A 16,263-nucleotide genomic window follows, 5' to 3' on the forward strand; every position below is an offset into this window, starting at 1 on the left:
TGCGCACACACTCTCTCGCATGCACACGCACACACTCTCGCATGCACGCACGCATACTCTCGCATGCACGCGCACACACACTCTCGCATGCGCACACACTCTCTCGCATGCACACACGATCTCTTGCATGCACACGCACACACTCTCTGACATGCACGCACACTCTCTCACATGTACGCGCGCACACTCTCTCGCATGCATGCGAACACACTCTTGCATGCACGCGCACACATTCTCTCGCATGAACACACACTCTCTCACATGCACGCGCGCACACTCTCTCGCATGCATGCGAACACACTCTTGCATGCACGCGCACACATTCTCTCGCATGGACACACACACACTTTCTCACATGCACGTGCACACTCTGTCTCGCATGCACACACACACTCTCGCATGCATGTGCACACTCTCTCACTTGCACGCGCACACACTCTCACATGCACGCGCACACTCTCGCATGCACTCTCTCACATGTACGCGCACACTCTGTCTCGCATGCACGCGCATAAACTCTCACATGCACGCGCACACACTCGCATGCAGGCACACACTCTCGCATGCACGCGCACACATTCTCACATGCATGCGCACACACTCTCGCATGCACGCGCACACACTCTCGCATGCACGCGCACACTCTCGCATGCACGCGCACACTCTCGCATGCACGCGCACACACTCTCTCATCTGCACGCGCACACACTCTCTCGCATGCACACACACTCTCTCGCATGCACGCGCCCATACTCGCATGCACGCGCACATACTCGCATGCACGCGCACACACGCTCTCACATGCACGCACACACACTCTGACATGCACGCGCACACACTCTCACATTAACGCGCACACTCTCACATGCACACACTCTCGCATGCACGCGCACACTCGCATGCACGCGCACACACGCTCTCACATGCACGCGCACAGTCTCTCACATGCACGCGCACACACTCTGACATGCATGCACACACACTCTCAGATACACGCGCACACACTCTCACATGCATGCGCATAAACTCTCTCGTATGCACGCACACACACTCTCAGATGCACGCGCACACACTCACATGCATGCGCACACACTCTCACATGCATGCGCATAAACTCTCTCGTATGCACGCGCACACACTCTCAGATGCACGCGCACACACTCTGAGATGCACGCGCACACACTCTCACATGCATGCGCATAAACTCTCTCGTATGCACGCGCACACACTCTCACATGCACGCGCACACACTCTCACATGCACGCGCACACACTCTCACATGCATGCGCACACACTCTCACATGCACACGCACACACTCTCGCATGCACGCGCACACTCAAATGCACACGCGCACACACTCTCGCATGCACGCGCACACTCTCACATGCACGCGCACACACTCTCGCATGCACGCGGACACACTCTCGCATGCACGCGGACACACTCTCGCATGCACGCGCACACACTCTCGCATGCACGCGCACACACTCTCGCATGCACGCGCACACACTCTCGCATGCACGCGCACACACTCTCGCATGCACGCGCACACACTCTCGCATGCACGCGCACACACTCTCGCATGCACACGCGCACACACTCTCGCATGCACGCGCACACACTCTGACATGCACGCGCACACACTCTCGCATGCACGCGCACACACTCTCGCATGCACGCGCACACACTCTCGCATGCACGCGCACACACTCTCGCATGCACGCGCACACACTCTCGCATGCACGTGCACATTCTCAAATGCACACGCGCACACTCTCGCATGCACGTGCACACTCTCAATTGCACACGCGCACACACACTCGCATGCACGCGCACACTCTCAAATGCACACGCGCACACACTCTCGCATGCACGCGCACACTCTCACATGCACGCGCACACACTCTCGCATGCACGCGCACACTCTCAAATGCACACGCGCACACACTCTCGCATGCACGCACACACTCTCAAATGCACACGCGCACACACTCTCGCATGCACGCGCACACACTCTGACATGCACGCGCACACACTCACATTAACGCGCACACACTCTCACATGCACGCGCACACACTCTCGCATGCACGCGCACACTCTCAAATGCACACGCGCACACACTCTTGCATGCACGCACACGCTCTCACATGCACGCGCACACACTCTCACATGCACGCGCACACACTCTCACATTAACGCGCACACACTCTCACATGCACGCGCACACACTCTCACATGCACGCGCACACACTCTCACATGCACACGCACACACTCTCACATTAACGCGCACACACTCTCACATGCACACACTCTCGCATGCACGCGCACACACTCTGACATGCATGCGCGCACACTCTCTCGCATGCATGCACACACTCGCATGCACGCGCACACACTCTCTCACATGCAGGTGCACACACGCTCACATGCATGCGCACACTCTCTCGCATGCATGCACACACTCGCATGCACGCGCACACACTCTCTCACATGCACGCATGCAGATTCTCACATTAACGCGCACACACTCTCTCGTATGCATGCGCACACTCTCTCGCATGCATCTGCACACTCTCACATGCACGCACACACTCTCACATGCACACACACTCTCACACGCATGCAAGCACACTCTCTCACATGCACGCACACACACTCTCGTATGCATGCACACACACTCTCACATGCATGCACACACTCTCACATGCATGTGCACACACTCTCTCGCATGCATGCACACACTCTCTCGCATGCACGCGAACGCACTCTCACATGCACGCGCACACACTCTCTCGTATGCACGCGCACACACTCTCGCATGCACGCACACACACTCTCTCACCTGCATGCGCACGCTCTCGCATGCCCGCGCACACACTCTCGTATGCATGCGCACACACTCTCACATGCACGCGCACACACTCACATGCACACGCGCACACACTCTCACATGTACACGCACACACTCTCTCATATGCATGCGCACACACATTCTCACATGCACTCGCACACACTCACATGCATGCACGCGCACACACATTCTCACATGTACGCGCACACGCTCTCACATGCACGCACACACACATTCTCACATGTATGTGCACACACTCACATGCATGCGCACACACGCTCACATTCTCACATGCACGCGCGCACTCTCTCGCATGCACACGCACATTCGCATGCATGTGCACACACTCTCGCATACACGTGCACACACTCCCGCATGCACGCGCACACAGTCTCTCACATGCACGTGCACACACTCTCGCATGCACGCGCACACAGTCTCTCACATGCACGTGCGCACACTCTCTCGCATGCACGCGCACACACTCTCACATGAACGCACACACATTCTTGTATGCATGCGCACACACTCTCGCATGCACGTGCACGCACTCTCACATGCACGTGCACGCACTCTCACATGCATGCACAGTCTCTCGCATGCACGCGCACACGCTCTCACATGCACGCGCACACTCTCACATACACACACTCTCGCATGCACGCGCACACACTCTGAAATGCATGCGCACACACTCTCTCACATGCACGCGCATAAACTCTCTCGTATGCACGCGCACACACTCTCACATGCATGCGCATAAACTCTCTCGTATGCACGCGCACACACTCTCAGATGCACGCGCACACACTCTCACATGCATGCGCATAAACTCTCTCGTATGCACGCGCACACACTCTCAGATGCATGCGCACACACTCTCACATGCATGCGCACACACTCTCGCATGCACATGCACACACTCTCTCGCATGCATGCACACACTCTCTCGCATGCACGCGAACGCACTCTCGCATGCACGCGCACACACTCTCTCGTATGCACGCGCACACACTCTCGCATGCACGCGCACACACTCTCTCACATGCACACGCACGCTCTCGCATGCACGCGCACACACTCTCGTATGCATGCGCACACACTCTCACATGCACGCGCACACACTCTCACATGTACACGCACACACTCTCTCATATGCACGCGCACACACACATTCTCACATGTACGCGCACACGCTCTCACATGCACGCGCACACACATTCTCACATGTACGCGCACACGCTCTCACATGCACGCACACACACATTCTCACATGTACATGCACACACTCACATGCATGCGCACACACACTCACATTCTCACATGCACGCGCGCACTCTCTCGCATGCACACACACACTCACATGCATGCGCACACACTCTCGCATACACGCGCACACACTCCCGCATGCACGCGCACACAGTCTCTCACATGCACGCGCACACACCCTCGCATGCACGCGCACACAGTCTCTCACATGCACGCGCGCACACGCTCTCGCATGCACGCGCACACACTCTCGCATGAACGCACACACATTCTCGTATGCATGCGCACACACTCTCGCATGCACATGCACACCCTCTCACATGCACGTGCACGCACTCTCACATGCATGCACACAGTCTCTCACATGCACGCGCACACACTCTCGCATGCACGCGCACACACTCTGACATGCATGCGCACACACTCTCAGATACACGCGCACACACTCTCACATGCATGCGCATAAACTCTCTCGTATGCACGCACACACACTCTCAGATGCACGCGCACACACTCTCACATGCATGCGCACACACTCTCACATGCATGCGCATAAACTCTCTCGTATGCACGCGCACACACTCTCAGATGCACGCGCACACACTCTGAGATGCACGCGCACACACTCTCACGTGCATGCGCACACACTCTCACATGCATGCGCATAAACTCTCTCGTATGCACGCGCACACACTCTCACATGCACGCGCACACACTCTCACATGCACGCGCACACACTCTCACATGCATGCGCACACACTCTCACATGCACGCGCACTCACTCTCACATGCACGCGCACACACTCTCACATGCATGCGCACACACTCTCACATGCTTGCGCACACTCTCTCGCATGCATGCACACACTCGCATGCACGCGCACACACACTCGCATGCACGCGCACACACTCTCTCACATGCACGCACGCACACTCTCACATTAACGTGCACACACTCTCTCGCATGCACGCGCACACACTCTCGTATGCATGCACACACACTCTCAGATGCATGCGCACACACTCTCACATTAACGCGCACACACTCTCTCGCATGCACGCACGCACACTCTCACATTAACGCGCACACACTCTCTCGCATGCACGCACACACACTCTCGTATGCATGCGCACACACTCTCGTATGCATGCGCACACACTCTCACATGCACGCACTCACTCTCACATGCACGTTTACACACTCTCACATGCATGCGCACACACTTTCGCATGTATGCACACACTCTCGCATGCACATGCACACACTCTCTCGCATGCATGCACAAACTCACTCGCATGCACGCGAACGCACTCTCGCATGCACGTGCACACGCACTCTCGCATGCACGTGCACACGCACTCTCGCATGCACGTGCGCACGCACTCTCACATGCATGCGCACACACCCTTTTGCATGCATGCACACACTCTCGCATGCACGCGCACACTCTCTCGCCTGCACGCGCACACACTCTCTCACATGCTTGCATACACACTCTCACATGCACACGCGCACACTCTCTCACATGCACACACTCTCGCACACACACACAATCTCTTGCATGCGTGCACTCTCACGCACATGCACTCACAAACACCTTCCTGTCTTCTTCAGTCCCTCACTCTCTCTCTCTCTGTCTCTCTCTCCCTCCCCTCTTCCACACTCTTCATGTTTGATTCTACAGTTCCACTTCCACTGCCCCCGCTGTCTGATCTCTCTCTCCTCTCTGTCTCATTCTGTCTCTCCTGAACATTCTTACACTCACTCAATTCCCTCCCTTCTCCCCTCTCCTTCCTTCCCTTCTTCCCTCCACGTCGGTCCCTCTCTCCCTCCCTGGCCTTTCTCATTCCCAGCATTTGCCAGTATCTGACCACTTCTGAGTCCCCCCCCCTCTCTCTCTCTCTCTCCTCTTCTCTCCCCATCCATTCTTCTTTCCTCCTCTTCTCTCTATCTTTCTATCTCTTTACCATTATTTCCCACCCTCCCCCCCTTCCCACCCTCCCCCTGTCTCTCTCTCTCCTCCCAGACTCTCCCCTCCTCTCTCTCTCCCCCACTTTCTCAGTCATTGTTGTACACTTTTTCTCATGCTTACGCTCCCTCCAATCCTTCCCACTCTCTTCCTCTGCCTTTCTCCCTCACTCGCTCCATCCCTCTGTGTCTCCCTCACACACTCTCCCTCTTTCTCCATCTCTCTATCACCCTGTTCCAAAGATGTGCGGGTTAGGTTGATTGGCCATGCTAAAATTGCCCCTTAGTGTCCTGGGATGCGTAGGTTAGAGGGATTAGTGGGTAAAATATGTAGGGATATGGGGGTAGGGCCTGGGTGGGACTGAGTGCAGACTCGATGGGCCGAATGGCCTCTTTCTGTACTGTAGGATTTCTATGATTTCTATGTCTCCGTCTCTCTCTTTCTCCCTGTCTCTCTCACACACTCTCTCTCACTCTTTGTCTCTCCCTCACACACACTCGCTCTCACTCTTTGTTTGTCTCTCTCTTAATCCTTCACACACTCTCTCTCTCTCTCTCTCTCTATCTATCCATCACACACACACTCTCTCTCTCGGTCTCTCTTTCTCCCTATCTCACTCTCTCTCTCTCTCCCTCAGTCTCTCTCTGTCACACACTCTCTCTCACTCTTTGTCACTCTCTCTCCCTCACACACACTTTCTTTGTCTCTCTCTTTCTTTGTCTCTCTCTCTCTCTTTCTCTCACACACACTCTCACTCTCTCTGTCTCTCGTACACACACTCACTCTCTCCGTCTCTCGCACACACACTCACTCTCTCCGTCTCTCGCACACACACTCACTCTCTGTCTCTCACACACACTCGCGCTCTCTCTGTCTCTCACACACACTCTCGCTCTCTCTGTCTCTCACACACACTCTCGCTCTCTCCGTCTCACACACACTCTCGCTCTCTCCATCTCTCACACACTCACTCTCACTCTCTCCATCTCTCACACACTCACTCTCACTCTCTCCATCTCTCACACACTCACTCTCTGTCTCACACACACTCTCACTCTCTCTGTCTCTCACACACACTCTCACTCTCTCTGTCTCTCACACACACTCTCACTCTCTCTGTCTCTCACACACACTCTCACTCTCTCTGTCTCTCACACACACTCTCACTCTCTCTGTCTCTCACACACACTCTCACTCTCTCTGTCTCTCACACACACTCTCACTCTCTCTGTCTCTCACACACACTCTCTGTCTCTCACACACACTCTCTGTCTCTCACACACACTCTCACTCTCTCTGTCTCTCACACACACTCTCGCTCTCTCTGTCTCTCACACACACTCTCGCTCTCTCTGTCTCTCACACACACTCTCGCTCTCTCTGTCTCTCACACACACTCTCGCTCTCTCTGTCTCTCACACACACTCTCGCTCTCTCTGTCTCTCACACACACTCTCGCTCTCTCTGTCTCTCACACACACTCTCGCTCTCTCTGTCTCTCACACACACTCTCGCTCTCTCTGTCTCTCACACACACTCTCGCTCTCTCCGTCTCTCACACACTCACTCTCACTCTCTCCATCTTTCACACACTCACTCTCACTCTCTCCATCTCTCACACACTCACTCTCACTCTCTCCATCTCTCACACACTCACTCTCACTCTCTCCATCTCTCACACACTCACTCTCTGTCTCACACACATTCTCACTCTCTCTGTCTCTCACACACACTCTCACTCTCTCTGTCTCTCACACACACTCTCACTCTCTCTGTCTCTCACACACACTCTCACTCTCTCTGTCTCTCACACACACTCTCACTCTCTCTGTCTCTCACACACACTCTCACTCTCTCTGTCTCTCACACACACTCTCACTCTCTCTGTCTCTCACACACACTCTCACTCTCTCTGTCTCTCACACACACTCTCACTCTCTCTGTCTCTCACACACACTCTCACTCTCTCTGTCTCTCACACACACTCTCACTCTCTCTGTCTCTCACACACACTCTCACTCTCTCTGTCTCTCACACACACTCTCACTCTCTCTGTCTCTCACACACACTCTCACTCTCTGTCTCTCACACACACTCTCACTCTCTCTGTCTCTCACACACACTCTCACTCTCTGTCTCTCACACACACTCTCACTCTCTCTGTCTCTCACACACACTCTCACTCTCTCTGTCTCTCACACACACTCTCACTCTCTGTCTCTCACACACACTCGCACTCTGTCTCTCACACACACTCGCACTCTGTCTCTCACACACACTCGCACTCTGTCTCTCACACACATTCGCACTATGTCTCTCACACACACTCGCACTCTCTCTGTCTCTCGCACACACTCTCACACTTTCTCTCTCTCTCTCTATCCCTCAAGGGGACATCTCCTTTCTCTGTCCGACCCCAAAAATCTCTTACTCTCTCTCTTTCTCTCTCTCTCTCACACACACTCGCTCTGTCTCTCTGTCTGTCCCTCACACACTGTCACTCTTTCTCACACACTCCCACTTTCTCTCTCTCTCTCACTCTATCTCTCTCACACTCTGTCTGTCTGTCTCTCTCTCACACACACACACACACACACACATTCTGTCACTCTCTCTCTCTGTCCCTCACACACACTTTCTCCCTCTCTCTGTCCCTCATACTCTACACGGCGACTCTCTCACTCACCGAGCTCTTTGAGAAGTTCCTCGAAGTTTTCGCTGTTCTTCATTCTCCAGTTGCCGGTGAAGTTTGCGGACATGTTAATGTTTTTTCCCGGTGTTCAGTGTCTGTCCCAACTCCTGGAGTCTGTGATCATAGAAGTGGGAACACTTTGTCCCCCTGCCTGTCTCTGACTGTGTGTGTGTGACTCTGTGTGTCTGCCTCTGTGTCTGTCCGTGTCTCTGTCTGTGTGAATTTCTCTCTGATTCACACTAGCTCTCTGTCTGTCTCTCCGTAATTCTGTCTCTCTCCCTGTATGTTTTTCTATTTGTCTCGGTGTGTGTGTGTCTCTCTCTGTGTCTGTCTGTCTCTCTCTCTGTCTGTCTCTCTCTCTGTCTCTCTCTCTGTCTGTCTCTCTCTCTCTGTCTCTCTCTCTGTCTCTGTCTCTCTCTCTGTGTCTCTCTCTGTCTCTCTCTCTGTCTGTCTCTCTCTCTCTGTCTCTCTCTCTGTCTCTCTCTCTGTCTCTCTCTCTCTCTGTCTGTCTCTCTCTCTGTCTCTCTCTCTGTCTCTGTCTCTCTCTCTGTCTCTGTCTCTCTCTCTGTCTGTCTCTCCCTCTCTCTGTCTCTGTCTCTCTCTCTGTCTCTCCCTCTCTATCTCTCCCTCTCTCTGTCTCTCCCTCTCTCTCTGTCTCTCTGCTGACTAATACTGACTCGAGCTCCCTCACCTTTTTAAGGCGTGGGTTAAGATGTAGCCAGCCCCCTGCAGAGACTGGGAGGAGTTAGAGTCAAATTCGACTGAACTGGGCATTTCTTTTATTCACACATCTGGGCCTCGCTCGCTGGACCCAGCTTCACTCCCCATCCTTAATCACCCCCTTGAACCTGCTGCAGTCCCTGTGTGGGGCCCTTCCCTACAGCACTGTTAGGGAGGGAGTTCCAGGATTGTTATTGGACATCAGTCAGTCCCCGTGTGGGGTAGGTAAACCCACAGCGCTGTTAGGGAGGGAGTTCCAGGATTGTTATTGGACATCAGTCAGTCCCCGTGTGGGGTTGGTAAACCCACAGTGCTGTTAGGGAGGGAGTTCCAGGATTGTTATTGGACATCAGTCAGTCCCCGTGTGGGGTAGGTAAACCCACAGTGCTGTTAGGGAGGGAGTTCCAGGATTGTTATTGGACATCAGTCAGTCCCCGTGTGGGGTAGGTAAACCCACAGTGCTGTTAGGGAGGGAGTTCCAGGATTGTTATTGGACATCAGTCAGTCCCCGTGTGGGGTAGGTAAACCCACAGTGCTGTTAGGGAGGGAGTTCCAGGATTGTTATTGGACATCAGTCAGTCCCCGTGTGTGGGGTAGGTACACCCACAGCGCTGTTAGGGAGGGAGTTCCGGGATTGTTATTGGACATCAGTCAGTCCCCGTGTGGGGTAGGTACACCCACAGCGCTGTTAGGGAGGGAGTTGCGGGATTGTTATTGGACATCAGTCAGTCCTCGTGTGGGGTAGGTACACCCACAGTGCTGTTAGGGAGGGTGTTCCAGGATTGTTATTGGACATCAGTCAGTCCTCATGAGGGGTAGGTACACCCACAGTGCTGTTAGGGAGGGTGTTCCGGGATTGTTATTGGACATCAGTCAGTCCCTGTGTGTGGGGTAGGTACACCCACAGTGCTGTTAGGGAGGGTGTTCCGGGATTGTTATTGGACATCAGTCAGTCCCTGTGTGGGGTAGGTACACCCACAGTGCTGTTAGGGAGAGAGTTCCAGGATTGTTATTGGACATCAGTCAGTCCCCATGTGTGGGGTAGGGACACCCACAGTGCTGTTAGGGAGGGAGTTCCAGGATTGTTATTGGACATCAGTCAGTCCCTGTGTGGGGTAGGTACACCCACAGTGCTGTTAGGGAGGGAGTTCCAGGATTGTTATTGGACATCAGTCAGTCCCCGTGTGGGGTAGGTAAACCCACAGCGCTGTTAGGGAGGGAGTTCCAGGATTGTTATTGGACATCAGTCAGTCCCCGTGTGGGGTTGGTAAACCCACAGTGCTGTTAGGGAGGGAGTTCCAGGATTGTTATTGGACATCAGTCAGTCCCCGTGTGGGGTAGGTAAACCCACAGTGCTGTTAGGGAGGGAGTTCCAGGATTGTTATTGGACATCAGTCAGTCCCCGTGTGGGGTAGGTAAACCCACAGTGCTGTTAGGGAGGGAGTTCCAGGATTGTTATTGGACATCAGTCAGTCCCCGTGTGGGGTAGGTAAACCCACAGTGCTGTTAGGGAGGGAGTTCCAGGATTGTTATTGGACATCAGTCAGTCCCCGTGTGTGGGGTAGGTACACCCACAGCGCTGTTAGGGAGGGAGTTCCGGGATTGTTATTGGACATCAGTCAGTCCCCGTGTGGGGTAGGTACACCCACAGCGCTGTTAGGGAGGGAGTTGCGGGATTGTTATTGGACATCAGTCAGTCCTCGTGTGGGGTAGGTACACCCACAGTGCTGTTAGGGAGGGTGTTCCAGGATTGTTATTGGACATCAGTCAGTCCTCATGAGGGGTAGGTACACCCACAGTGCTGTTAGGGAGGGTGTTCCGGGATTGTTATTGGACATCAGTCAGTCCCTGTGTGTGGGGTAGGTACACCCACAGTGCTGTTAGGGAGGGTGTTCCGGGATTGTTATTGGACATCAGTCAGTCCCTGTGTGGGGTAGGTACACCCACAGTGCTGTTAGGGAGAGAGTTCCAGGATTGTTATTGACATCAGTCAGTCCCCGTGTGTGGGGTAGGTACACCCACAGTGCTGTTAGGGAGGGAGTTACAGGATTGTTATTGGACATCAGTCAGTCCCCGTGTGTGGGGTAGGTACACCCACAGTGCTGTTAGGGAGGGAGTTACAGGATTGTTATTGGACATCAGTCAGTCCCCGTGTGTGGGGTAGGTACACCCACAGTGCTGTTAGGGAGGGAGTTACAGGATTGTTATTGGACATCAGTCAGTCCCTGTGTGTGGGGTAGGTACACCCACAGTGCTGTTAGGGAGGGAGTTCCGGGATTGTTATTGGACATCAGTCAGTCCCTGTGTGTGGGGTAGGTACACCCACAGTGCTGTTAGGGAGGGAGCTCCGGGATTTTGACCCCAGCGACAGTGAAGGAACGGCCGATATATTTCCAAGTTGGGATGGTGAGTGGCTCGGAGGGGGAACTTGCAGGTGGGGGTGTTCCCCATGTGTCTGCTGCCCCCCCTGTCCTTCTAGATGGTAGAGGTGGCGGGTTTGGAAGGTGCTGTGGAAGGAGCCTTGGTGAGTCGCTGCGGTGCATCTTGTAGATGGTTCACACGGCTGGCACTGTGTGTCGGTGGTGGTGGAGGGAGTGAATGGGACATGTGTGTCTCTGGCTGGGTCCAGCATTTATTGCCCATCCCTAGTTGCCCTTGGAGGGCAGTTGAGAGTCAACCACATTGCTGTGGCTCTGGAGTCACATGTAGGCCAGACCGGGGTAAGGACGGCAGATTTCCTTCCCTCAAGGGAACCAGATGGGTTTTTCCGACAATCGACTATGGGTCATCGGTAGATTCTTAATTCCAGATATTTTTTATTGAATTTGAATTGGGGTGGCACAGTGGTTAGCACTGCTGCCTCACAGCTCCAGAGACCCAGGTTCGATTCCCGGCTTGGGTCACTGTCTGTGCGGAGTTTGCACGTTCTCCCCATGTCTGCGTGTGTTTCCTCCGGGTGCTCCGGTTTCCTCCCACACTCCAAAGATGTGCGGGTTAGGGGGATTGGCCGTGCTAAATTGCCCCTTAGTGTCCAAAGATGGGTAGGTTAGGTGGATTGGCCATGCTAAATTGCCCCTTAGTGTCCTGGGATGTGTAGGTTCGAGGGATTAACAGGGTAAATATGTAGGGTTACGGGATAGGGTCTGGGTGGGATTGTTGTCGGTGCAGGCTCGATGGGCCGAATGACTTCCTTCTGCACTGTAGGAATTCTATGAATTCCACAATCTGCCGTGGCGGGATTCGAACCCGGGTCCCCAGAACATTAGCTGAGTTTCTGGATTAATAGAGTCAGAGAGGTTTACAGCATGGAAACAGGCCCAACTTGTCCATGCTGCCCTTTTTTAACCACTGAGCTAGCCCCAATTGCCCGCATTTGCCCTCTATACCCATCTTACCATGTAACTGTCTAAAGGCTTTTTAAAAGACAAAATTGTACCCGCCTCAACTACTGCCTCTGGCAGCTTGTTCCAGACACTCACCACCCTCTGAAAAAATTGCCCCTCTGGACCCTTTTGTATCTCTCCCCTCTCACCTTAAACCTATGCCCTCTAGTTTTAGACTCCCCTACCTTTGGGGAAAAGATGTTGACTATCTAGCTGATCTATGCCCCTCATTATTTTATAGACCTAGTCTGGTCTAGTGATAATATCATTCAGCCATCGCCCTCCCAGGGTATGAAGTGAATGGCCTTTGAGAACCTCTCCCCCCCCCCCCCACCCCCCCCAACTCCGAGCCCCCCCCAGCTCCGAGCCCCCCACACTCTCCCGATACGCGATCCCGGCAAAGCAAGGATGCTGGGAGTCACCAATACTGTGTCGCGACTGGAGATCACCAGGAGAAGGGAACAATAGCTTTCATTATTATGAGTCAGTTTGATAACATTCATACTTGGAACAGAGTATAAATATCTCTCTGTAACAATGACGGATGCGGCAATTACCTCGTCTGGGTCCAAGAATTTGAATAGTACTTGATCAGACAAGCAACGAAGGCGTCAGGAGTGAAATACTCCAAAACGAACATGACTTGTGACAGTGAACCAAGCTGTGATGAGATGACTAATTGGTTTCTAATGATACGTGAGCCTGACTGCCAGTTATCCAGTGTCGATAAATGGTGTGACAGCTACAGGGGGGGAGGGGAGGGGGTCCTTAGAATCCCTACACTGCAGAAGGAAGCCATTCATCCCATCAATTCCGCACCGACTCGCTGACATTGCATCTTACCCAAGCCCCCCCGATCCTATCCCAGTAACCCAGCACATTTAGCACGGCCATTCCACCTAACCCGCACATCTTTGGACACTAAGGGACAATTTAGCATGGCCAATCCACCTAACCTGCACATCTTTGGACACTAAGGGCAATTTAGCATGGCCAATCCACCTAACCTGCACATCTTTGGACACTAAGGGACAATTTAGCATGGCCAATCCACCTAACCCGCACATCTTTGGACACTAAGGGACAATTTAGCACGGCCAATCCACCTAACCTGCACATCTTTGGACACTAAGGGACAATTTAGCATGGCCAATCCACCTAACCCGCACATCTTTGGACACTAAGGGACAATTTAGCATGGCCATTCCACCTAACCTGCACATCTTTGGACACTAAGGGACAATTTAGCATGGCCAATCCACCTAACCTGCACATCTTTGGACACTAAGGGACAATTTAGCATGGCCAATCCACCTAACCCGCACATCTTTGGACACTAAGGGACAATTTAGCATGGCCAATCCACCTAACCCGCACATCTTTGGACACTAAGGGACAATTTAACCTGGCCAATCCACCTAACCCGCACATCTTTGGACACTAAGGGGCAATTTAGCATGGCCAATCCACCTAACCCGCACATCTTTGGACACTAAGGGACAATTTAGCATGGCCAATCCACCTAACCTACACATCTTTGGACTGTGGGAGGAAACCGGAGCACCCGGAGGAAACCCACGCAGACACGGGGGAGAAGGAGCCGACTCCACACAGACAGTGACCCGAGGCTGGAATCGAACCCGGGTCCCTGGAGCCATGAGGCAGCAGTGCTAACCATTCTGAGGGTCCTATTGGATTGGGAAAACTGACACTCGGGAAAGGAGGGAGCCAGAAAGCGGGAAACGCAGGCCATTTAGTCGGTCATTGGGGAACTGCTGGAATACATGATTCCTGCGGTGGTAACGAGACACTTATCAATCAGGCAGAGACAACATGGTTTGGTGAAAGAGAGTTTATCCTCGACAGATTTATTGGAGCTCCTCGAGATTGTAGAAGCACAGTGCATCACTCCTTACATCGTAAGGTCAGAAATGGGGATGTTCGACGATGACTGTACAATGTCCAACACCATTCGCCACTCCTTGGATACTGAGGCAGTCCATGTTCAAATGCAACAAGATCTGGATAATATCCAGGGTCGGGGCTGACAAGTGGTGAGTAACATTCGCGCCACACAAATGCCAAGCAATGACCATCACCAATAAGAGAGACTCTAACCACTGCCCCTTTTGATATTCAAAAAGCATTAACATCGCTGAATCCCCCCACTATCAACATCCTGGGGGTTACCATTGACCATCAGGGGTGGAGAGAGAGAGAGAGTGGAAGAGAGGGATGGAGAAAGTGGGAGAGAGACAGAGAGAGTGGTAGAACGATGGAGAGAGTGGGAGAGAGGGAGTGGGATAGAGGGATGGAGTGAGACATGGAAAGAGAAAGAGTGGAGGATGGAGTGGAGATGGAGAGAGGGATAGAGAAAGAGTGGGAAAAAGGGATGGAGAGAGAGGGATAGAGAGAGAGTGCAATAAAAGGATGGAGAGAGACATGGAGAGAGAGGAGTTGAGGGATGAAGAGAGAGAGAGGGAGTGAGGGATGGAGAAAGAGAGGGTAAGAAGGATGGAGAGAGAGTGGGAGAGAGGATAGAGTGGAGAGAGGGATAGAGAGGGAGTGGGAGAGAAGAATGGAGGGAGAGTGGGAGAGGGATGGAAGGGGAGAGGGATGGAGAGAGAGTGGGAGAGAGGGAGTGGGAGAGAGGGATAGAGAGTGGGAGAGAGGGATAGAGAGAGGTGGGAGAGAGGGATAGAGAGAGAGTGGGGGAGCGGGATAGAGAGAGAGGGGGAGAGAGGGATGGGGAGAGAGGGGGAGAGAGGGATGGAGAGAGACTGGGAGAGGGAGGGAGAGAGGGATAGAGAGAGAGTGGGAGAGAGGGATGGAGAGAGAGTGGGAGAGGGAGGGAGAGATGGATGGAGAGAGAGTGGAGAGAGGGATAGAGAGTGGGAGATAAATGGAGAGATGGAGAGAAAGGGAGAGGGAGAGATAGGGATGGAAAGAGAGAACGGGAGAGAGGGGGATGGAGGAGAAGTTGGAGAGGGGGATGGAGAGAGAGTTGGAGAGGGGAATGGAGAGAAGTTGGAGAGGGGGATAGGATAGAGAGTTGGAGAGGGAGATGGAGAGAGAGTTTGAGAGGGGGATGGAGAGAGAGTTTGAGAGGGGGATGGAGAGGGAGTTTGAGAGGGGGATGGAGGGAGAGTTGGGGAGGGGAATGGAGAGAGTTGGAGAGGGGGAATGGAGAGAGGTTGGAGAGGGGAATGGAGAGAGAGTTGAGAGGGGATGGAGAGAGTTGGAAAGAGGGATGGAGAGAGAGTTTGAGAGGGGGATGGAGAAAGAGTTGGAGAGGGGAATGGAGAGAGAGGTTTGAGAGGGGGATGGAGAGGAGAGTTTGAGAGGGGAATGGAAGGGAGTTTGTGAGGAGGGTGG

The 16,263-nt window shown here is 53.6% G+C and overlaps 1 protein-coding gene across 1 annotated transcript in view; it reads right to left on the reverse strand.

The window, feature by feature from the left end:
• The window catches only part of LOC144487645 (cellular retinoic acid-binding protein 2-like), a 20,913-nt gene extending 11,336 nt beyond the window's left edge, over positions 1 to 9,577 (reverse strand). Inside the window, 1 exon segment of the mRNA XM_078205724.1 lies at positions 8,780 to 9,577. Coding sequence (XP_078061850.1) covers positions 8,780 to 8,852 — 73 coding nt within the window. The 5' untranslated portion in view covers positions 8,853 to 9,577.
• Between the last annotated feature and the right edge of the window lie 6,686 nt (positions 9,578 to 16,263).

Source organism: Mustelus asterias, unplaced genomic scaffold (assembly GCF_964213995.1).
Source record: "Mustelus asterias unplaced genomic scaffold, sMusAst1.hap1.1 HAP1_SCAFFOLD_949, whole genome shotgun sequence".
Lineage (NCBI taxonomy): Eukaryota > Metazoa > Chordata > Chondrichthyes > Carcharhiniformes > Triakidae > Mustelus > Mustelus asterias.